General features: G+C 47.6%; 1 protein-coding gene across 1 annotated transcript in view; it reads left to right on the forward strand.

The window, feature by feature from the left end:
• The window catches only part of C3 (complement C3), a 37467-nt gene extending 13532 nt beyond the window's left edge, over window positions 1-23935 (forward strand). Inside the window, exons 18-41 of the mRNA XM_057541165.1 lie at window positions 657-768; window positions 1038-1123; window positions 6511-6653; window positions 6746-6958; window positions 8145-8211; window positions 8308-8394; window positions 9118-9321; window positions 9875-9950; window positions 10222-10381; window positions 11402-11500; window positions 14088-14244; window positions 15699-15862; window positions 16951-17109; window positions 17251-17310; window positions 17434-17524; window positions 17646-17697; window positions 19865-19952; window positions 20071-20157; window positions 22041-22146; window positions 22521-22610; window positions 22777-22857; window positions 23351-23434; window positions 23523-23658; window positions 23747-23935. Of these exons, the coding sequence (XP_057397148.1) occupies window positions 657-768; window positions 1038-1123; window positions 6511-6653; window positions 6746-6958; window positions 8145-8211; window positions 8308-8394; window positions 9118-9321; window positions 9875-9950; window positions 10222-10381; window positions 11402-11500; window positions 14088-14244; window positions 15699-15862; window positions 16951-17109; window positions 17251-17310; window positions 17434-17524; window positions 17646-17697; window positions 19865-19952; window positions 20071-20157; window positions 22041-22146; window positions 22521-22610; window positions 22777-22857; window positions 23351-23434; window positions 23523-23658; window positions 23747-23888 (2744 nt within the window). The 3' untranslated portion in view covers window positions 23889-23935. The remainder of the gene's footprint in view (window positions 1-656; window positions 769-1037; window positions 1124-6510; window positions 6654-6745; window positions 6959-8144; window positions 8212-8307; window positions 8395-9117; window positions 9322-9874; window positions 9951-10221; window positions 10382-11401; window positions 11501-14087; window positions 14245-15698; window positions 15863-16950; window positions 17110-17250; window positions 17311-17433; window positions 17525-17645; window positions 17698-19864; window positions 19953-20070; window positions 20158-22040; window positions 22147-22520; window positions 22611-22776; window positions 22858-23350; window positions 23435-23522; window positions 23659-23746) is intronic.
• Window positions 23936-23965: the final 30 nt, after the last annotated feature.

The following is a 23965-nucleotide window of genomic DNA, read 5'->3' on the forward strand; positions in this document are numbered from 1 at the left end:
ATTATTCCAGAGTATGGGTGGATTTGGGCATCTATGGAATTCCACGTACTTTGTCGTTAGGCAGACCCAGAGCCAAATTAAAATCTGTTCATCATTTTTTGAGGAAAGCCCAGCCAGGGTTGAACTCTATTCCAGCCCGGCTTCGTGCTGACGGGGTCAAGCTGGCTTTTAAAGGCCACCATCTCTTCAGCAATCTCCATCAAGTCTGGGGAACCTCTCAACTCACCCCGTTGCTTTCAGGATGGACTTAACCATCAGACACAGCAGGCATGGTGCTTGAGGGCCAATGATGCTTTTAGAGGCTCATTCATGCAAATGTTTTCGTTCCCTTGAAAATCAAAGATGGGAAAAAAAAAATCCATCCAGTTCAGTCTGGCTTATTTTCACCTTTCTACCCACAGAATTGTCAAATATGATATTTAATTTTTTTTTATGGAGAAAGGAGCCCCCAGAGGCAAATGTGCCTAGGGTCCCCGGAAGTGATCACGTGACCCTGGGTGTGTCGCTGCTAGGAATCCCTCCAGGGTATTATAGAGATAAATATCTAAAAGGGGAAGGCGGGGAAAGTGGGTCTGTTTTAACTCCCACCCACCCCCACCCCCACCCCCCACCCCCCACCCCCCCACCCCCACCCCCCCCCCCCCCCCCCCCGGCAGGTGACCTGGATGATGAAATAATCCCGGAGGAGGACATCATTTCCCGAAGCCAGTTCCCAGAGAGCTGGCTGTGGACCATTGTTGAGGACCTTAAAGTCGCAGACAAAAATGGGTAAGGCTGGGATGCTCCTACTTCAGCCCACCCCCAGGCCAGCCCCGATCATCACCCCAGACTGGACATTGAGTTTGCATGCACCTCAATGCCCCCTCTTTTCTGGAATCATTGTGGAATCACACAACCTAGCCTAGAAGAGTTGGGGCTACCTACACGTGCCCACCCACCAGCCCCCCCCTCCAACCCTGTCCCTTGGGGCCCCTCCCTACCAGCTCTCCCCCTCCACCCTGCTAGGTATCTTCTAATGCCTCCCCTCCCCAATCCAGAATCTCCACGAAGCTCATGAACGTGTTTTTGAAAGACTCCATCACCACTTGGGAGATTCTGGCTGTGAGCTTGTCAGACAAGAAAGGTGAGAGAGGATAGTGGCCTGGTCCTCAGGAGGCCAGGACCCCAGAACCACCCGGGCATTTTCTCATTCAATCCTGACAGATCCTTTGTTTCCTGGTGGCTGGCACTTTCCCCTGGTTCCTGGAGAGGCATTAGAGTGTAGAATGTGAGTGACATTGTGCTTTTTGTAAATAGATTTTAGTTTTAGAGCAGTTTTAGTTCAGAGCAAAATTGAGAGGACGGTGCAGAGATTTCCCATATACCCCTTTCCCCACCACAGACACAGTCTCCCTCACCATCAACATCCCCCACCAGCATGGTGCATGTGTAACAATCGAAGGCTGCATGGATACATCATGATCACTGCCAGTTCTTAGCTGAGGTCAGGGTTCACTCTTGGTGCTGTACGTTCTATGGGTTTGGACAAATGTATAATGACGTGTATCCACCATCATAGTATCATACAGAATGATTTACAGCAACAAAAACTTTGCAGGGGTGATGTTGCCATGATATTGGGTAAAGCAATTAAGAAAAAATACAAGAGGAAGCGGGATGAAATGAGTGATTGAAACATTGGTGGTTAGATTGTGAAACACGACAAGAGAAGGTGTATGTGTACCCCCCCCCCGCCCTCCCTCCCCACCGCCACCAAGGGCTGGGTGTGAGACCCTGCCACACCCTAGCCAAATATGGATGACTTATAGCAGGTCTGAGAATGGGGCAAGGAGAGTGAGGCACTGACTTTGAATGCAAAATTAAGTGGGTGCCAAAAAACTCAGTCATCAAGATAAATCATATTTTCATGCAATAGTGTTTTGGGGAAAACATCCAAATGAATGCAAAAAAAACCATGTTGTACAAAATATCCAGATTTTAAATATAAACCAGCACCGTACCGAGCCATAATGGAGTTTGAGGCAAAAGGAAAGGTGTGCCCCATATGCGTGTTTTATGTATATTTTAAAGGTTAATTTTTTTCCAGAGCATTAAAGTAGTTGAAAAACTATTGAAAACACTAAAACATTTTAAAAATAGGTGTATTAAAACTCACAACATTAAGTGTATTTTATTTATACCAAACTCAGAATTTAATATACTCTAGTATAAGTGTGTTTAGTTGTAATTTATCATAAATTATACTTTATTATCATTTTACTTTCCTGGCTTCAAGATTTTCAAAATCTGCTTCTTTGCCTATCTTGCTTCTAACGGAAGGAATTGCAATTTTCTGCTAATTTCTCTTGAACAACTGATGATGGCAGATGAAATCATATACACAGAGCACATAGTTTTCCTTCTGCCTGAGACTCCAAAGCCACTCAGCACAGTTCTAGTTTGGGGCCCCCATCCCTGTTTCAAATCAGAGCATCTTCGTATTCGCCTGTTGTACATTTCCATATATCGAGATTCTGTGTGAGGTTTCCTTTACCTAAAAAAAAAGTTCCTGCAGCCTGAAAAAAAAAAAAAAAATGGTTGAAAACCACGGTTAGATCCTTGCCCCTCAAAGCCTATTCCCTGGACCAGCTGCAATCTGGTAAAGTAGCTTTACCAGGGAGTTTGTTAGACATTCAGAATCTTAGTCACTCCTGACCGGCTCAGCCAGAATGTGCATTTTATTACATGATCCCCGGGAGATTTGTATGGACATGAATGTTGGAAGAGTTCTTCCCTGCACCAGCATTTCTCAGTCTCATCCCTGATGTCATTCTGGGCTGGGTCATTCTTTGTGGCAGGGGACTGTCCTGTGCAATATAAGATGTTGGGTATCTTCATGGCTTCTACCTGCTAGATTCCAGTAGCAACACATCTCCCTAGTTGTGACATCCAAAATGTCCCCAGATATTACCACATGTCCCCGGGGGTGGGGTGGGGCAGAATCCCTGTGGTTTTTAGATCTTGCCTGTGATATCTTTTCAACATTATTAACTCTCTACATAGTATCTCATTTAATGCTCACAACTACCCTATAAGGTTGGTACTATGATTCTCCTACAAATGAGAACACTGAAGCCAGGGAAAGAAGGTGACTTGCCCAGGATCACAAGTGAATGAAACTTTCAGGAATCCAAACTTCAGAATAAAGACTGTAGCATCATAACCAATAGAACTTGAAATTTTTAGACTTGTGAGCTATTAGGAATTAAAGAGTCAGTAAGGTTAAAAGCAGGGAGCTTCCCAAGCCCAAGTGCCTGTGTCCAAATCCCAGGTCCTCCTCTGGTCAGCTGTGTGGCCTTAGTCAAGTTACCCAGCCTCTCTGTGCTCATCCATAAAATGGGCACAATAGAAATAGTACCTACTCAAAGTGTTGGGATTTTATAATAGTGATAATAGTACCTGACACATTGTAAATGTTCAATGAGTGTGAGCTATTATTTTTATTATTGGAGTCGAACATACTTTAGGGATCAAAGGGTAAATGCCTTCCGGAGATGCATAGGTGCTTCCTTAAATGACACAAAGCAGGCATCAGAAGTCATTTCTTTCTTTCTTTTTTTTTTTTAATTGAAGTATAGTTGATTTACAGTGTTGTGTTAGTTTCTGGCGTTGTCATTTCTTTTTTAAAAAATATTTATTTATTTATTTACTTTTTGGCTGTGTGGGGTCTTAGTTGCAGCGCGGGCTCTTCGTTGTGGCGTAAGGGCTTCTTTCTAGTTGTGGCGTACTGGCTCCAGAGCACGTGGGCTCTCTAGTTGTGGCTTGCATGCTCAGTAGTTGCGGCTCACGGGCTTAGTTGCCCCGTGGCACGTGGGATCTTAGTTCCCAGACCAGGGATTGAACTCACGTCCCCTGCATTGGAAGGCGGATTCTTAACCGCTGGCCCACCAGCGAAGTCCCTCATTTCTTTTTAACTAAGAGATTTTTTAAAAAATGTATTAGGTTTTCAGAAACAATTGAGCAAAAAGTATAGAGAGGTGCCACGTACCCCTCTCTCCCCCAGATTCCCCTATTGTTAACATCCTGCATTAGTGTGGTACGTTTGTTATAATGGATGGGCCAATACTGATACATTACTATGAACTGAAGTCCATAGTTGGCATTAGGATTCACTCTTGGTGTTGTACATTCTATGGGTTTGGATAAATACATCATGACTTGTAGCCACTGTCACAGTATCACGCAGAATAATTGTTTCACTGCCTTGAAGTGACAGGAATTGTGTATCAGAAGTCATTCCTTTTTTGGTTCTCTTTCCATTCTTCCTTCCATCTCATTCAAGGAGAAAAGCTAAGTCTAGTGCAAGGATGTCTTCACCTTGTCTCTAATTCTTGTTTAACTCCTTTTTTTAAACAAAGAGAGAGTGGTCTAGCTTTCTGCGGACAACACAAGCTAACCAGTATTTAACAAAATCATTTTGTTTTCCTTGAGGTAACCTTCTGTTTATAGCACAAGAACCTGGGTTCTCATGCACCGTAGTAAATTAAATTTGAGTTTAAAAATGTAAATAGTAGGTAAGAAATGGTAAATTAAACCAGTGACTATAGCAGACCCCCCGAGGGTGATGAGTAAATGACTGTAGATTGGGAAATAAGGATTTTGTTCAAGCCTCTGATTATTATTTTTTCTGCCATTGAAGAATACGAAAAATTATCAGATCTTCTTAGTTTTTCTTTTTTGGCGGTGCTGCGTGGCTTGTGGAATCTTAGTTCCCCAAGCAGGGATTGAACCCTGGTCCAATCAGGGATTGGCCCTCAGCAGTGAGAGCAGGGAGTCCTAACCACTGGACCGCCAGGGAACTCCCTCCAATCTTAACAGATTTCTTGGTGTAACATTATTATTAATGTGATAATGTTTTCACAAATTTCACTTGCATCGACACTTTGCTTACATTTAATCTGGTAACTGCTGTATCACAAGTAACCACTGTTTTTAAGCATCGTTTTGCTCGATGTTGTCAACAAAATTCAACTGAGTAAATCTGAAGATCTAATTGGGTTTGTTAAACAATTCATGAGCTGGGCAGCATCTTATCTGGCAAGCAGAGAGCTACTCAGAGGAGTTGTACAAAATGAAAGGTTTTTATAGAGTGAAGGGTAGGGCAAACAAGTCATCAGCAAGAGAAAAATTTCCTCATTGGAGGAAAGTAACAGTTCAGGTAAGACAGCTTCTCATTGGCTGAGCTGCAGTGTTTTCATTGGCTGGGCTTGTTCCTGGGCAGGAAGAAAATCTTCCTTCCTCCTGCTGTAGTAAGTTAATTGCACTTTCTGCTTGGGAGTGCAAACATCTCTTCCAGTTGGGGTCTGTAATTGAAGCTTCTTCCTGTTGGGATCTGTTGACATCTTCCTGTTTGGGATAACATCTTCCTGTTTGGGATAACTGAAGTGAGTGGTAGGACATCAGAGCTCCTTCTACAGGCCTTCCCTTCTCCAATTTTAGTTGAGGTGTCCTATTACTTTTTACAATGTAGATCAGCACTGTCCATTAGAAATATAATGCAAGCTGTGTATGTCATTTAAAATTTTCTGGTAGCCCCACAAAAATGGAGTAGATTAAATCAATTTTAATAATACATTTTATTTAATCCAAATATATCCAAAATATTATTATTTCAACATTTTGTAAAAATTTGCAAAACCACTACCACACTAATCATGTTACAATAGCAAATCTATTAATGTTTAAGAATAACCTATTAATATCTCAAATTTTTTAATCATGTATTTTATTTTTGTTTGTACTAAGCCTTCGAAATCTGCCATGTATGTTATACTGACAGTGCATCTAAATTAGGATGCTAGCTTTTCATTGAAAATACTCTGATCTGTATTTTGGGATCCATAAAATTTACAGCTGAAAAGGTAGATTGGCCCATCCAAGTTGTTCTAAACATACTTAAACTACAAACTTTAAAAGTTTTCCAATCACTGAATCAAGCATCGTTTTTAAAATTGAGATATAATTCACATAACATGAAAGTCACCGTTTGAAAGTGAACAAGTCAGTGGTTTTTATTACATTCACAATGAGCATTGGTTTTTAAGTTTAAATCTAAGTTAATTAAAAGGAAATAAAAGTAGGAATCCAGTTCTCACTGGAGCTAGCCACATTTCAAGTGCCCAGTGACCACTTGGGGCTACCATTTTGGAGATTGTACATATAGACCCTTCATTTATGCTTGCCTTCTTCCCTCCTACACAACTATCTATGAGTAAAATTACAAAGAAAATGGGAACCACTAAATCATGGCAACTCCCAGCCACCACCACCATCTGTAAGTTATCACCATTAATGATGGTTCGTCTGTGGGCTTCTGCAAAGACAGGCTGACCTTGGGACAGCTCCAGTGGTCAGAGGTAAGCACTGAGACATTGGTAGGGGCAAGAACTTGGACCTGAACTTGGATCCAGTCCACCTTGCCCACCCCCCACCCCACCCCTGACACTTCGTGTTCTGTTTCCACCCGGGCAGGGATCTGTGTGGCTGACCCCTATGAGGTCACGGTGATGCAGGATTTCTTCATTGACCTGCGTCTACCCTACTCTGTTGTGCGCAATGAGCAGGTGGAGATCCGAGCTGTCCTCTACAACTACCGGGAGGCGGAAGAGCTCAAGGTGGGCCCCTGGTGCAATGGAAGCATGATGGGGGCTTGGAGAAGAGGGTCTGTGGCACATTCCCCTGACTTGATACTCTCTCTCCCCGGCAGGTGAGGGTGGAATTGCTCTACAATCCAGCCTTCTGTAGCCTGGCAACTGCCAAGAAGCGCCACCAGCAGACTCTAATCATCCCACCCAAGTCCTCGGTGCCCGTGCCTTATGTCATTGTGCCCCTGAAGGTCGGCCTCCATGAGGTGGAGGTCAAGGCTGCTGTCTACAACCGCTTCATCAGTGATGGTGTCAAGAAGACCCTGAAGGTCGTGGTGAGTCCTTGGGGTACCTGCTGCCCCTTGTCCCTCAGGAAAGGCTCCTGTTCTCCCTGTGCTGTCAACCCAGGTTAGAGACCCAGGCCAACCTTAGGAAATTCAGGAGTCCTGGAGGTTTGGAAGCAGGGCCGGGATTAGGGTGAGGCAAGTGAGGTATTCTCCTTGGGCACACAATTTTAGGGGGCACCCGAAAGCTCAAACAAAGATCAATAATATTTTTTTCATTAAAATATATTTTAATATCAAATATAACATTTTGTAACACATTTCAGCATAGGAGTTTTCTTTTGACTTTAATAATCTTGATGGGAATTCCCTGGCAGTCCAGTGATTGGGACTCGGCGCTTTCACTGCTGGGGCCCCGGGTTCGATCCCTGGTTAGGGAACTAAGATCTCATAAGCCGCAGGGTGCAGCCACATAAATAAATAAATAAAATAAAAAGGTTTGTCTGTAGACACATGACAGCTCACATTGGGCCTTTGATTCTAATTAAGATAGCCCCTATTTTAATTGAGCACTTATGTGTCAGGCACTGTGTTAGTACTTATGTACATTCTTTCATTTATTTCTTCTTTTTCTCTTTTCTTTATTATTTATTCTTATTTATTTATTTAAAATTTTTGTTTTACTTTTATATTATTTGTTTTATTTTTAGATTTTTATTTTTATTTTATTTAGCCCATTGAGAGGCATTTGGGTTAAAAACAGACTCTGGAGCCAGACTACCAGGTTCAAGCCCAAATTCTGTTCTACTCACTGTGTGACCTTGGGCAAGTTACTTTACCTGTCTGTACCCCAGTTCCCCCATCTTTAAAATGGCACTGATAATAGCAGTACCCACTCCAGTGGGTTGTTGTGAAGATTACATGAATTAACCCCAGGAAAGCAATCTTCTAGGTGCATAGGAAGATTTCTAAAGGTCTTGTTATTTCTTCATTAATTTATAATTTTATTATTAATTTGCACAACAGTGGGTATGAGGTAGATGTTTACATTACCTCCTTATAAGGAAGGAAGCTGAGGCACAGACAGGTTAAGTAACTGACTTCCAGTCACACAGCTAAGGTCAGGTGGAGGCCATCATGCCTTGTGCTATAGTAATCCCAAGAACAGTGCCCTGCTGACTGTCTGTCCGTCTGCCCTTTTATGCACACGACTCCCCCTACCCCCAACACTGTCCAGCCAGAAGGAATGAGAGTCAACAAAACTGTGGCCGTTCGCACACTGGATCCAGAACATCTGGGCCAAAGTGAGTCAGCGAGGCAGAGGGGGTGAGGCCGGGGTGGTGATGCAGGGCGGGGTGGGAGGGGGCTGGTGCCTCTGGTGTCTCCCATTCACCCGGCAGAGGGAGTGCAGCGAGAGGAAATCAAAGCTGCCAATCTCAGTGACCAAGTCCCAGACACGGAGTCAGAGACCAAGATCCTCCTGCAAGGTGAGATGCCCTTGGCCCCAATCCCAGGGGACCCAGAATGGTGTTGCGGGGCCATGACTCCTGAGAAGGGAGCCCAGTTCCATCTAATCCCAGGAGTATTTAACCACTGTGTCTCCCACCTCCTCTTCAGCTAGAACCCCTCCTTAATCTGCTTCATAGAAGGCTCCAGGCAGTACTTAGTTCAGCAAATAGCTTTTGCTGATAAAGAGCGGTATAGTTCAAGAGCAGAAATTCTGGATTTAATTGCCTCGGATGGAGAACTGGGGCGAGAAGGGACAAGACGGAGCTGGAAAGGCACCTTGCAACTTGAGAGCTGTAAGGTTTTGGGAGGAGACCCTTGGTTTCCTCATCTGTGATAGGGGCGGAATAATAGTATTGATATCTAAGGGTTGTTGGGAGGATTAAATGAGATACTGTATGGTATTAGAACAGAGCCTAGCAAATAGCATTAAGCATGATAAAAGTATTCATGGTGGTTGTTCCTGGAATTATTTTACCACTGGTGTAACCAGAGGACCCAGGGACCGGAGTTGCCCTGTGAAGCGGAAGCCCACTCCCACCGCCCACAAATGCAGAGCCCCCTCTCGCCACTCCGCCGTGCATCATTTCCATCATTCACATGCTCCCAGCTGTGTCCCTGACCCCTTGGGCCCTGGCTGGTCAGAGCCTGGAAACGCTGGGGGCAGCCCCAGACTTGAGTGCCATCCTCACGCCCGGCTGCAGGGACCCCAGTGGCCCAGATGACAGAGGACGCCATCAACGGGGACCGACTGAAGCACCTCATCCAAACCCCCTCGGGCTGCGGAGAGCAGAACATGATCAGCATGACGCCCACGGTCATCGCGGTTCACTACCTAGACAACACCGAGCAGTGGGAGAAGTTCGGCCTGGAGAAGCGGCAGGAGGCCTTGGAGCTCATCAAGAAGGGTGTGCGCCCCACCCGCCCCTCGGAGCCGCCTCCACCCCTGAGACTCCACCTCTCTGAGACCCGCTCCTGTGAAAGCCCTCCACCCCTGGACCCTGCCCCTCTGAGCCCCTTCCACTCCTGAGACCCCGCCCACCTCGAGGCCCCGCCCCTCCACTCCTGAGGCCCCGCCCATTCGAGGCCCCCGCCCCTCCTCTGAGCCCACCCCCTCACCCCTCTCTGAGCCCCTCTCTGAGCTCCCTCCCCCGCTGAGGCCCCCTTGCCCCTGAGAACCCATTTTGAGAACCCTCCTCTCTCTGAATCCCCTCTCCTCCGAGAACTCCTTCCCCTTCTTCTCTCTGATCCTCCCACCTTCTCCGAGTCCCTCTCCGCTTTAAGCTCCCCTCCCTCCCATACACCCGTCCCCTGCCCAGAGCCCCCACTTTTCCTCTCTGGACCCCTGTCCCGCCCCTCACAGAATCTTTATCCTCTTTCTAAGCCCCTCCCCTTCCTGGCCTACCCACCCCAGCCGCCCCCTCCACGCAGCCTCTGGTGACACTTCTCTCTTCCCTGCAGGGTACACCCAGCAGCTGGCCTACAGACAACCCAACTCGGCTTACGCCGCCTTCCTGAAACGGCCACCCAGCACCTGGTGAGTCTCCACGATCAGCTTGCCCATCCTCAGCCTTGCACCTCCCTGAGCAGGGCCTGGATCCCGGCCTGGGGTGGTCTAGGCGGGTCGCCACCCAGAATCAAGGTACCAGCCCGCTGTGTAACCTGCATGCAACGCTGGGTCCTGAGCTTTGGGAAGGGAACCTGGGCCAACCAGGCTAGGCCCTGCCTCTCTCTGCTCATTGGTTGGCTGGGATGCCAGTCTACGGATCCCAGAGACAATTGGCTCATGCTCTGTACCCACCCACCAGGCTGACAGCCTTCGTGGTCAAGGTCTTTGCACTGGCCTCCAACCTCATCGCCATCGACTCCCAGGTCCTCTGTGGGGCCGTCAAATGGCTGATCCTAGAGAAGCAGAAGCCTGATGGAGTCTTCCAGGAGGATGGGCCCGTGATACACCAAGAAATGATTGTAAGAGGCAGAGATTCGGGGCAGGCTGGGGGGAGAGGGGCACCTGAGCATCCCAGGACAGACTGGAGGAAGATCCCGCCATCCACCCACTGCCCAATTCACTGTGTGTGGCAACAGGGAAATGAGGGAACTGAAAGTGTCATTCCTCCCTTGCAAAAACCAGAGACCTGCAGGATCTGGTGCAAAATGAAATTCCCCTGGCTCCCCATTGCTCTTAAACACAGAACTCAGAGCTGTGGCCCTAAAAGTGTGGTCCCCAGGCCAGCAGCGTCAGCACTACCTGCAAACTTGTTAGAAATGCAAAATGTCAGAAATTCTCAGGCTGCACTCCAGATGCACTGAATCAGAAACTTTAGGGGCGACGCCTAGGAATCTGAGTTTTAACACCCTCCCCCCACCACCCCCACCAGGTGTGCTTAAGTTGGAGAATTGATGCCTTAGCCTGACCTTTCAGGCTTCCAGCCTCATAGCCTTACCTCCTTCTTTCCACACTCCGTCTGTACTGCTGGGAGCCTTGCTCTATACAGACACAGGGCCTTTGCACATGCTGTTCCTGCTGCCTGGCATGCTAACCCCTGCCCTCTTTGAGACTTTACTCTTACTCACTGTTCAGATTGTGGTTCCAGCTACCATTGCTCAGGGACACTTATCCATGACTGAGTCACCCTCCCACTATCCATTCTCAATGCCACATCCACTTCTCCCGTGCAGCACTCATCAGTTTGTAATTATATATTTGTTGATGAGCTGGTTGGTTCCTATCTGTCTCCCCTACCAGATGGGGAGTTCCATGAGGGCTGGGGCCGGAGTCTGGTTTTCATCCAACATCTCGACCACAGCATCAGCGACATTTGCAGAATGAATAAATGAATGAATGAATACCAAAGAGCTTGACCCTCCTGGGGAGGAACCTGGGAAGAGACCCAGCCCTGCCTTGACCGGCTGATCCTACAGGGGGGGGTTGGTTGGCGTGTGGGAACACACTGGTGACCCTATCCTTGTTTCCTGCTTCTCCTCTAGGGTGGCTTCAAGAATCCCGAGGAGAAAGACGTGTCCCTCACGGCGTTTGTTCTCATCGCGCTGCAGGAGGCTAAAGACATTTGCGACGCACAGGTCAACGTAAGTGTCCCCCGCTCTCTCCCTTCTTCCTCTCCCCTACCCAGGACACATCCACCTGGGAAGGTGAGGTGTTGCTTTCCAGCCATTTCCAGTCCTCCCAGTGTGGTAACAACCCCCACAGCGGCCATAAGAGTATCTAACTAAGATAAATCATCTAAGAGTGTGACAAGTTTAAGTCCTGTAATCCTTGTAACAGCCCAAGAGGTAGGCTACTCTTATTATCCCCAGTTTACAGAAGAGAAAACTGAGGCACAGAGAAATCAAAGATCGGGTCCTTTCTGCCTGCTTTACCATTGTCAGAGAGTTGTAGCCAATTTCAACAAAAGCCCCTTCAGCTTGCTTTCCACAACACTCCTACATCTGTATCCTTGCTGCTTCCCTAAAGAAAACTCAGGACACAGAGCTAAAAGGGGAGTGAGGGCGGAATCCTCAAGATTATTACCTTAGTCTGAGGGATCTTTCAGGAGATTTTTAAAGGGGTCCATGACCCCAAAAGGAAAAGCATTAAAAATGTTGGCTCATTGCTATCCCCTTTTCCTCTAGTTTTGGTTCTGAAGCAGAGAAGCTTAGAAAGACAGGCTCCTGAGAATCTGTAATCACTCCATCTGCTTTGCCCTGGGGTTTTGAGAGTGGGTTGTTTGACTTTTAGTTACCCTAGTGGGGAACCTCAGGATCTCCCTTTCAGCCAGCTGCTTCTCCCTCCTCAGAACCCCAGAAAAGAGGTGGAGGGGAGGGGGCTGTTACCTTTTATGCCCAAGAGGGACCCAGGCCTTCCTGGTTCCAACCTTGAAGATTTGAGAGAAATTATAGCAGAAAAGAGCACTAGAACTGTGGGGTCAGACAAAACTGACCTTAAATCCTGATTCTCAGGCACTTCCCCTTGCTGGGCCTCAGTGTGTGCATCTGTAAGATGGGTATAATAATCTTTGTGGGTTTTTTTTAGGACTCTCTGAGTTGTCCTAGATGTCACACATGTGTCCTAGTTATCATACGTGTGACCTAGATTGTACAAAAATAGATGGGAAATTTATTTTAGGGATCTAAGAATTTATCGAATTCAAAGATGAAAGTAGGGACTTCCTTGGTAGTCCAGTGGTTAAGGTCCGATCCCTGGTTGGGGAACTAAGATCCCACATGCCTGTGCAGCCAAAAAAAAAGAAAAATGAAAATAGCCTCAGGGACTCTGCCAGGATGCTTTGTTCTTCATGTTCTCACATGTCTTTCATTCCCTTCTTGCCCAATAATTCAACTTTTCCCTGCCATCCAGCCTGCCTGGCAGAACATGGCTGTCTTCCTTGGGGAAATAGTCAGACCAAGGCTACAGCTCAGGTTCCCAGTGAAGGATTCTGATTGGCTCAGCTTGGGTCAGGGATTCACCCCTGGACCAATCAGGTGAGGCCAGGAAGTAGGTCTTAGTGGGCAAATATGGCTGCTTCCACTGTGGCCACGTGAATGAAAGGGAGGAGGTATTCTTAACAACAATCAAGGACAGATGTAGGAGGGGTAGCTGGGCAGGCAAAAGGATTGTTTCTTCTACAACACAGCATGAAGTATGGCATAGGCTATGGAACCAGACTGCTGGCATTTAAATCAACAGGGTGCTGCCCAGCTTGTGGAAGCCAGTTGTTAAATTTCCAGGACTTTGCAAGCTGGTTGTTGAACACAATCATTGTTAAAAATTAAATTGTATAAACTTACAGTTAAACTGCAAACATTACACACTAAAAACACAGGTAATAAACACTTAAAATGTATCACTTCCTAAATATTTTGCTACCTTTTATCATTATCCTCTTGAGGTTATTTATGTCTATTGTATCTGTATGGTGGAAATATTATATGATGTTGTGTTACTGCCCATCTCTTCCCAAATCTACATTCAGTGATGCCACATTGCTAGGTTGAAATCAGCCATGGTAGTATTGACACCATGGAAATCAGCAAACACTTCAAATCATGTCTTCCCCCGATCCCCATCTTTCTGAGTCACAGTATTTTTATCTGCGCAGTAGGATAATGATGAAAATAGTACCTGTCTCATAGGATTTTGTGAGATTAAATGAGCGGATGTATGACTGGGACATAGTAAGGGCTAGCTGTGATGATTATAATGATTGGATAAGAGGTGTTCCCTTGGTGTGCTGAATCTGCCTCATACTAGCTCACGAGTGCCTTTTGGGGGCATCTCTTCCCCACTCCATGTTCAGGGACATCACATTAGTAGCTTGAAATTGACCATTGTGGAAGGTTTTACACCACAGTAATTGGCAGTCTATAAACTAGCAACCCCTCCACCCCCCCCCACCCCCCCCAATCCCGTGCCTCCACTGGAGAGCTGGTTGTTAAACATTTACTAGCACACCACGGGGTATATAGACTCCCCCGCCCCCCACCCCAGCACAGAGTAGGTACTCAGCAACAAAGCAGCTCACAATGGGAAACCCTCAAAAATAGACAGATCCAAGACAGATAGGTCCCAAGGACAGAAACCACCTGGTGCCCAGGAAGTGATGCTTATGTGATCCTTACCAGTTCTCTGTGGCAGCAACGCCCACCTGACCAGAGTACCCAATCCTCTTTCTCGTAGAGCCTGGGACGCAGCATCACTAAGGCAGGAGACTTCCTTGAAGACCACTACCTAGAGTTGCGAAGACCATATACTGTGGCCATTGCTGGCTACGCCCTGGCTCTGTTGGGCAAGCTGGAGAATGACCTCCTCAACAAATTTCTGAACACAGCCACAGGTGAGGGGCAGCCTGGAGGGGTAAAGAGGGATGCATGGCTGGGGTTTGAGGGTGGCCTCTCAAGCTGGGATGCATGGCTCTAAGCTGCACTGGGATGGATGACTCTATGGTGTGAAAATTTCTCAATGTAAGCCACACAAGAAGGTTCCTTGCACAATTCATTCAACAATGTTGAATGTTGTGTGTTGAGCACTTGCTATGACACAGCAGTGAGGTGTCATTAAGAACACGGGCTCTGACATCAGACAGATCTAAATTGAAATCCCACCCTGCCACTTTCTCACTGTCTGACCTTGTACAAGTTGCTTAACCTCTCTGGACCTTAGTTTCCTCATCTTAAAATGATACCTATGTCATAGGGTGGTTGTAAAGATTAAATGAATAAGGCAAGTAGAAAAGGGTCTAGCATATGGTAAGAGCTCTATCACTGATAACATCGTTGCCTTTAATATTGTTAATAATATTATCATTATCTCAAGGGTAGTTAGGATTCGATAAGATAATGCCATAGGGAATTCAGCACAGTGATGACACTGTATCAAGTTTGCACTCACTGATAATAACGTATCGCAAGTAACATAGTGTAACATATACTAAAGTGGCTTAACACAACAAAAGTTTGTTGTTGGTGAACAGCTCTCCTCCATACAATGAAGCAGGGATCCAGGCCTCTATCTTTTCCAGGCTCTGCCACTCTGGGGCCTCAGAACACATCCCATCCAAGCTGAAGGGGAAGTAGGAAGACTGTGCAAGGGAGGTGGACCAGACATGGAAGGGGCCCCATCATTGCCGTGCACATTCCATTGGCCAGAGCTCAGTCATGTGGCCATACCTACCTGCAAAGGCATCTGGGAGATGTAGTCCAACTGTGTACCCAGGAAGAGGAGGGTATGGTTCTTAGTGACAGTCTCTGCCATTGTTAATTTCTTAGGCACTTGGGACACCACAGTGAACACAGCACAGCCCCTGCCATTATGGCCTCGCACTCCAATTGAAGAAAGAAATGAGTTAATAGATTACTGTAGAGCGTCATAGTGCTGGGACAGGAGAAGCACAGGATGCTTTGAGAGACAGGAGGAAGAAGAGCCTCACCCAGTCTTGGGGTGCCATTGAAGCTGAATTGTACAGGGTGGGTAGGAACTAACCAGGAGTAGATAGAGAAAAGGTGCTCCAAGTAAAGGGAACAGAATACGCAAAGGCTCAGAGGTAAGAATGAGCATGGCAAGTTTAGGGAATCTCCTGCAGTGGGGCTGCAGTTCAGAATTCAGATGGAGAAGTGAAGGTTAATGAGGGAAGAGGATGAGGCAGGAGCCAGCAGACTGAAGACCTTGAATGTGGGCCAGGACACCTGAACACCAAGAGGCCTAGTATGAGTCTTTTTTCTGAACTTTCTCTGAGCTATTTACAGGCTGGACAGAGCAGTGAGCATTGGGGGCTGGGGGTTCTCCCTGCAGAAAGGAACCGCTGGGAGGAGCGTGGCCAGAAGCTCTACAACGTGGAAGCCACATCCTACGCCCTCTTGGCTCTGCTGGTGCTCAAAGACTTTGACACTGTGCCTCCTGTTGTGCGCTGGCTCAATGAGCAGAGATACTACGGAGGTGGTTACGGCTCCACGCAGGCAAGTAGCCTCACACCCCCCAGGCACCTGCATCCCAACCTCCTATGGCCTCCCATTAGCTTTCTGGAGAGGACACTGAGACCAAGAGAGGCAGTGCTTCTGTCCCATGAGCCAGGATGATTGGGATGAAGTTGAGAAATGTTTTGTTTTTTTTAATTGAAAACCCATCTATGGATTCTAGATTACATTCTGGATGCCCCAACCTGTGTTCTGAGCCTCCTTTTCCATCCTGGTGTCTAGATCATGTTCTCAGGGCCCAGGTTCAGGTGTGAGCCTCTCTCTCCCCTAGTGGGTTCTACATCATGTTCCCAATTCCACCAGGTTCCCATCTTATCCTGTCTCACTGGTGGGTTCTAGATTATGTTTGTTTCACCAGGCCCCCAATGTTACCCTGTCTCACTGGTGGGTTCTAGACCAGGTTCTTAATGATTCTAGGCCATTATCCAAGCCTTTCTCTCCCACTGGTGGGCTCTAGGCCATGTTCTCAGTTCCATCAAGCTCTCAGTGTTACCACATCTTACTGTGAGTTTTAGACCAGGTTCTCAGTTATTCTAGTCCCTAATGGGTTCTAGACCATGGGTTCAGTAACCTCAAACTCCAGCAACCTCAGATTCCAGTTTAACCCTTTTTCTTTCTGATGGGCTCTCAATCACATTCTCAGTGTCAATTTTGGGTTCTAGATCAGATGCTTAGTGTTCCCAGATTCCAATTTTATTCTTTTTTTCATGAGTGGGTTCTAGACACATTCTCAGCGCCTCTAAACTTTTGTCTTAGACTCTCTCCTCTGGATGGGTCTAGACCACCTTCTCAGTGTGGCTAGACTTTCAGTCTTATGTCTATACTTTCTGGTGGATTCTAGACATGTTCCCAGTGTCTCCAAGTTCTGGTCTGAACCTCTCTCACTCAGAGAGTTCTAGGACATGTCCTCGGTATCCAGCAACCCCCAGTCGTATTCTCACCCTCTCTGGTGGGTTCTAGGTCACAGCCTCAGTGCCCCAAGTCTGATCTGAGTCTCTTCGTCCTTCAGTGGATTCTAATCGCTTTCTCAGTCGCCCAGATTCACCCTCTTTCTCTGTCATGGGCAACAGGCCACTTTCATGGTGTTCCAAGCCTTGGCCCAGTACCAGAAAGATGTCCCTGATCACAAGGAGCTGAACCTGGATGTGTCCATCCAACTACCCAGCCGCAACTCTCTGATCAGGCATCGTATCGTCTGGGAATCTGCTAGCCTCCTGCGCTCAGAAGAGGTATAGCCACCTGGCCAAACCCTCCTCACTTCCATCCTCCATGCCAGTCAGAGTTTGCCAGGAGGCAGGAGGGAGGGCAGATGACCATCACAGCCAGGGGAAGGCTTGGTTCCCAATGCTCTCTCTTCTCTCTCCCCACAGACCAAGGAAAATGAGGATTTCACATTAACAGCTCAAGGGAAAGGACAGGGCACCTTGTCGGTAAGGAACAGGAACCCACACCTTCTTGGCCCACCACTTTCTCTAGGCTCCTCTGCCCCAGAGGCACCCTCTCCTTCCCAAGTCAAGTGGGCTGACACCTTGTCTCCCCTCCCATCTCGCCAGGTGGTGACCGTGTACCACGCCAAACTCAAAGGCAAAGTCACCTGCAAAAAGTTTGACCTCCGGGTTTCCATACGTCCAGCCCCCGAACCAGGTAAAAGGAGTACAGACCCTATCTGTCACCCTTCCACCACCCCCATTCTAATGTCTCCCTCCCTCTTGGATCAGAACCCAGGAACCCCCCTCCCCCATCCTTCTGTCTTCTGTGTTTCTAGTCAAGAAGCCTCAGGACGCCAAAGGCTCCATGATCCTTGACATCTGTACGAGGTAAGAGACGGGTCACTGGGGTTCATCTTGGCCATCCCTCTGTCTCTAGCAAGACTTCTTACAAATAATAACTGTGATGCTTAATGCTTTCTGAGAGTGTATTGTGCATCTAGTCCTGTGCTAAATACCCACAAGGAGACAGCAAGCAGTCTTCACTTTGCATGACAGTGCGAGACTAGCAATGACAATGTAAGCTGAGTCTGTACAAAGTCATCTTAATCAGCCATGAAATTACAATTGTTCCATGACCTTTATTTTATTTTTTTTTAAACTTCTTTATTGGAGTATAATTGCTTTACAGTGGTGTGTTAGTTTCTGCTTTATAACAAAGTGAATCAGTTATACATATACATATGTCCCCATATCTCTTCCCTCTTACATCTCCCTCCCTCCCACCCTCCCTATCCCACCCCTCTAGGTGGTCACAAAGTACCCAGCTGATCTCCCTGTGCTATGCGGCTGCTTCCCACTAGCTATCTATTTTACATTTGGTAGTGTATATATGTCTATGCCACTCTCTCACTTTGTCCCAACTTACCCTTCCCCCTCCCTGTATCCTCAAGTCCATTCTCTAGTAGGTCTGTGTCTTTATTCCCGTCTTGCCCCTAGGTTCTTCATGACCTTTTTTTTTTTTTTTTAGGTTCCATATATATGTGTTAGCATACGGTATTTGTTTTTCTCTTTCTGACTTACTTCACTCTGTATGACAGCCTCTAGGTCCATCCACCTCACTACAAATAACTCAATTTCGTTTCTTTTTATGGCTGAGTAATATTCCATTGTATATATGTGCCACATCTTCTTTATCCAGTCATCTGTTGATGGACACTTAGGTTGCTTCCGTGTCCTGGCTATTGTAAATAGAGCTGCAATGAACATTGTGGTACATGACTCTTTTTGAATTATGGTGTTCCATGACCTTTAAAAATTTTAGTCACAACATCAAAAACTCTCACACTCCCCGTTTTAAAGGTCTGGAGAAACGAAAGTATAGTAAGATGAGTATTTGTTGAGTACACTGTAATTTAAAACATTAGAACACTGAGACAACAATTGGTTGGGTTTCTTTCTCCCTCCTTTGTAAAACACTTATCCAAAGCACTGTGGTTGGGACAGTGTCTCCTCTTTTCTCTTTGTATAACTTATGAGATAAAGCAAGCATCTTTTCATGCCATAGTGAATTGTCACGTTCCCTTGTAAGTTTGGGTCAACTTCCAACATTTCATTCTTGGAGCTTTCAATGTCATCAGATATCCAAGAGACCCTTTCATGTGATGGTTTTTGCTGGTGTCCCTTCCTCTGGGACATCCACATCCTTTTTGTCACAACCACTTTCCTCATTTATGTTGATCAGTTCGCCTCACTAAGTTCCCCTGGCCACATAGCTAGTCTTGCAAATGGCAGTAGGGTCAACCTCCCCATGGTCTGCTATTTTTTCTCTAACTCCATTTATGTTCTACTCAAATTTTACTTCCAGTGTTATCACTCTTCATTTCATGGCTGTGCTTCCATCTTTGTTGGCCAATTCCCTCTTTCAGTGATCCATTTTTGTAAAATGTCACACAGGTCTTTTCCACTGTGAGAGAAAGGAGTAACACGACTCACACCTTGCTGTCTGTGTGTGAACTGAATAACGGATGCTCAGTGATCCAACAGACTTTGAAAGAAGGGATGTGATTGGTCATTGGTTGTGAGGTGCATCTGTTATTTATGAAGTGATTGGTGGAGTGAAGAGCTAGCAACAAGATTTGTACTTTATGCCATTACTCACGATTAATATACCGTGGTACTGAGATCTGAACCATGGTGCTGAGGGACTGGTGCCAATGAACTAGACCATGGTAACGGAATCATGCAAAGTGAGACACGCCCATATTCTTATATCTTCATTCTCTAGAACTAAGGCAGGGAGAGGTTAAGTAACTCATCAAATGTTACAAAGAGCTGGGATTTAAACCCAGGCAGTTGGGCTCCAGAACCTGAGCAATTAATCACCTTGATCATTATGCTACATTTCCTGTATTCCCCTTGGGGGAATGTTTCCTAAAATCGAACCTCACTCTATGCTGCTATGTGGGAACTAGAGGCCTCAGTCCCTGATATGACCCCCTTGTTCAAGCAGTGACCCCACCTTAGGGCCCAACCCCTCTCCCCCTGCCCCATCCAGGTACCTGGGAGACCAGGATGTCACTATGTCAATCCTGGATATATCCATGATGACTGGCTTCTCTCCTGATATTGATGACCTCAAACTGGTATGAAGGTCTTGGGCTCGGGGGCTGGGATCCATGGGAAGGAGCCCAGGGTCTGGAAGAAGCTGGAGGGAGGGAAGGGGATGCAGGAGGGATTTTCACAAGCCCCACCCTTCCCCAGCTGAGCACTGGTGTCGACAGATACATCTCTAAGTATGAGCTGAACAAAGACTCCACAAAGAATACCCTCATCATCTACCTGGACAAGGTAAGGCTTCCACTGGGATCTTGACCCCTACCTGGCTGGCCTTTCCTTCTCCGTTGGCCTTGTCTCCAGGTCAGGCCAGCCCCAGCCTAGGGGAGACAGGGTCTGGGCTGCTGGTGTGGGAGGAAAGGGCATGTAAAAAAGGTCAGCCCACCTTCTAGAAGCATCTCACCTTTTTTTTTTTTAATTTATTTATCTTATTTATTTCTGACTGCATTGGGTCTTCATTGCTGCATGCGGGCTTTCTCTCATCGCGGTGAGCAGGGGCTACTCTTCGTTGTGGTGCGCAGGCTTCTCATGGCGGTGGCTTCTCTCGTTGCGGAGCACGGGCTCTAGGCACACGGGCTTCAGTAGTTGTGGTGCACGGGCTCAGTAGTTGTGGCTCGTGGGCTCTAGAGCGCAGGCTCAGTAGTTGTGGCACACGGGCTTAGTTGCTCCACGGCATGTGGGATCTTCCCGGACCAGGGATCAAACCCGTGTCCTCTGCATTGGCAGGTGGACTCTTAACCACTGCGCCACCAGGGAAGTCTGGATCTCACCTTCTGACCACTCATGTTCCAACCTCATTTTTCACTTGCTCCCTCCAGCCTCTTCTCATCAGAGTCTTAAACAACCATTGAAAAAAACCACCTTGGTTAAAAAAAAAAAGTGCTCAGTGGAGAAAAAGGACTTCCCTTGCTCCCAACCCCCTAGCATTTCTCTCTTATTTTCTCTCCATCTAGCCTTCTCTTGCTGTCTTTATCTTGAACATGATTCCTTCTCTTTCCTGCTTATTTCTTCCCCTTCTCCTATCCTCATATCTTTCCTGCTAACTCCCTGTACCCTCACCCCACATTAGTCAGCAGAAGCAACACTAGCTACTAAAATAAAACCCCTAAGAATATGGGGGTCTCAACACAAGAGACTTGTATGTCTCACTCGTGTAAAGTCCAGCTGGTATGGGAGGTAAGGAAGGGGACTTCTACTCCATGTGGTCACTCAGGGATCCACGTACCGTCCATCTCATGGTTCTGTAATCCCTAGGATTTAGGACTCCTCTGCTGGATCCATCCTTTCTAGAAGAAAATGGGGTTGTGCATGAGATGGATTTTTTAATGGGTTTTGTTTTGTTTGTTTGTATTTTAATTTTTGTACCTTAAAATTTTTATATAATTTCAACCTTACAAATTTCAGAGCACAATAGAGAAGTTCCATATAACCTTTACCCAAATTCACTAATTGTTAGCATTTTCCTCCAAATATACATGATGCCTATGTATATGTACATATATATGTATATCTGTTTCCTTCCTTCATCTCTCCCTTCTTCCCTTTCTTTTTTCTTTCTTCCTTTCTCTTTATTTTTTGCAGCTTTATTGAGATTTAACTGACATGTAACATTGTGTAGGTTTAAGATATACAGTGTACTGATTTGATATGTGTATATATTGGGAAATAATTACCAAAATAAGGTTAGTTACATCCATGCCCTCACATAGTTATAAAGTGTGTGTGTGTGTGTGTGTGTGTGTGTGTGTGTGTGTGTGTGTGTTAAGAACTTTTAAGATCTAATCTTTTAGCAACTTTCAAATGTCTATTGCAGTCTTGTTAACCATGGAATGTTTTTAAGGATATAGATAGCAATCCTTGGCCAGAACTCAATCACATGGCCGCATGGAACTGAAAACACGCTGAGAAGTGTAATCTAGCCATGAGCCGTGGAGAAAAAAAAATGGATTTGATGAACTGCTCATTAATCTTTTGGCAAAGATTCCTGCTCCCCCCCATCTTCCCCACCCATATCCCTCCTTGATCCCTCAGTTTCTCCACCACTGCTCCAACCCCCAGACCCCATGCTGGACTTCCTCCCATGTCACCCCCTTGACCAACCTCCTCCTTCTTTCCAGGTCTCACACACCCTGGAGGACTGTCTAGCCTTCAAAGTTCACCAGTACTTTAATGTGGGGCTTATACAGCCTGGGGCAGTCAAGGTGTACTCTTATTACAACCTGGGTGAGCAGCTGTCCTAGGGCCTGGGGTCCCAGGGATCTGGGAGTTAGGAGTCTAGGGGTCCCAGGAATCCAGGAGTTAGGAGTCTGGGGGTCCCAGGGATCTAGGAGTGAGGAGTCTGGGGGGGGGTCCTGGGAATCCAGGAGCTAAGAGCCTGGGGGTCCCAAGGATCTAGGAGCTAGGAGTCTGGGGGTTCCAGGAATCCAGGAGTTAGGAGTCTGGTGGTCCTGGGGATATGGGAGTTAGGGGTCTGAGGGTCCCAGGGTTGGGGACCTGGCCTCAGCAGGTCTGATGGACTGAAGTTGGGAAACTGAGCCCCCGCCAGGTGTGGTCTCTGGGGTGGAGGCCCTAGCCCTCCCCATCTCCTCTGCCCACAGATGAAGCTTGCACCCGGTTCTACCACCCGGAGAAGGAGGACGGGATGCTGGACAAACTCTGCCACAAAGATACATGCCGCTGTGCTGAGGGTGGGTGCGCAGGCGCCAGGAGGGGTGGCCACGCCCACTGGACCCCTGATTCCATGGGGTGGGGGCGGTGACTCAAGAGGGCTGGGCGCACCCGTGGGTGATAGGCTCTGAACGAGAAGCGGGACTTAGACCGTGTCCCCTGCCCACGCACCCACCCACCCCACAGAGAACTGCTTCATGCACACGGAGGAGGAGGTCACCCTGGAGGACCGGCTGGACAGGGCCTGCGAGCCGGGCGTGGACTATGGTGAGTCTGGCGGGGGGGACGGGGTGGGCCGGCGCGCGCATGCGTGGTTGTGTGTGAGCGGAGGCGTGCCGGCGTGTGTGGTCATGGCCACGTGCGGCTGTGGTTGTGTGTGTGATGTGTTGTGAGGGGCTCTGATTGCACGGGGAACCGTGGTCATGAGTGGGATGGAACGTGGGCGTGTGTGGGAGGGGTGGTTGTGAGTGATGTGGGTGTGTGCATGGCTGCGGGGAGCCGCAGTTGTCTGGGAAGGTGCTTGTGGGTCCCAGTGGATAGGAGCAGCTGTCGTTGTGCCTGTGACTGTCGTTGTGGACGGCTGTGATTGTGTGCATGGCTGTGAGTGTGGCTGGCTGTGTTACTGCGGTGGGGGGCGCGCAGGGGGCTTGAGCCTCCCTGGCTGTGGTCCTGCCCGTATCGGCTTGGGAGGAGCCGGGTGACGGCGCCCCACAGACAACCCTGCCCAGAACCCACGCTGCCTTCTTTCCCCCGCCCACAGTGTACAAGATCAAACTTCTCAAGAAGGAGCTGTCGGATGACTTTGACGATTACATCATGGTCATCGAGCAGATCATCAAATCAGGTCAGCCCTGTGTCTGCTGTCTTTCTGCCTCCCCCTCCCCCGTGTCCGCCCCTCCCCCCAGCTCAGCTTCCCTCTCCCTCCCCTTCAGGCTCCGATGAGGTGCAAGTTCAACAGGAGCGTAGGTTCATCAGCCACATCAAGTGCAGAGAAGCCCTCAAACTGAAGGAGGGGGCCCGCTACCTCGTGTGGGGCATCTCCTCGGACCTGTGGGGAGAGAAACCCAAGTGAGTGCCCGCCCCGCGCCTGCGTGTGGCCACCTCCTCCCGCCCTTCCCCTCCCCCTCCCGCTCCTGACCTGTCTCTCTTCCCCCAGCATCAGCTACATCATCGGGAAGGACACCTGGGTGGAGCTGTGGCCTGATGCGGATGAATGCCAAGACGAGGAGAACCAGAAACACTGCCAGGACCTGGCCAACTTCACCGAAAACATGGTTGTCTTTGGCTGCCCCAACTAATCCCGCTCCCGTTGTCCAGTCAATAAAGGTCCAGTTCTATTTCACAAGTCTCCCAAAGTCTGGAGCTCTTTGAGAGG

Source organism: Balaenoptera acutorostrata, chromosome 2 (assembly GCF_949987535.1).
Source record: "Balaenoptera acutorostrata chromosome 2, mBalAcu1.1, whole genome shotgun sequence".
In the NCBI taxonomy this organism is placed as follows: domain Eukaryota; kingdom Metazoa; phylum Chordata; class Mammalia; order Artiodactyla; family Balaenopteridae; genus Balaenoptera; species Balaenoptera acutorostrata.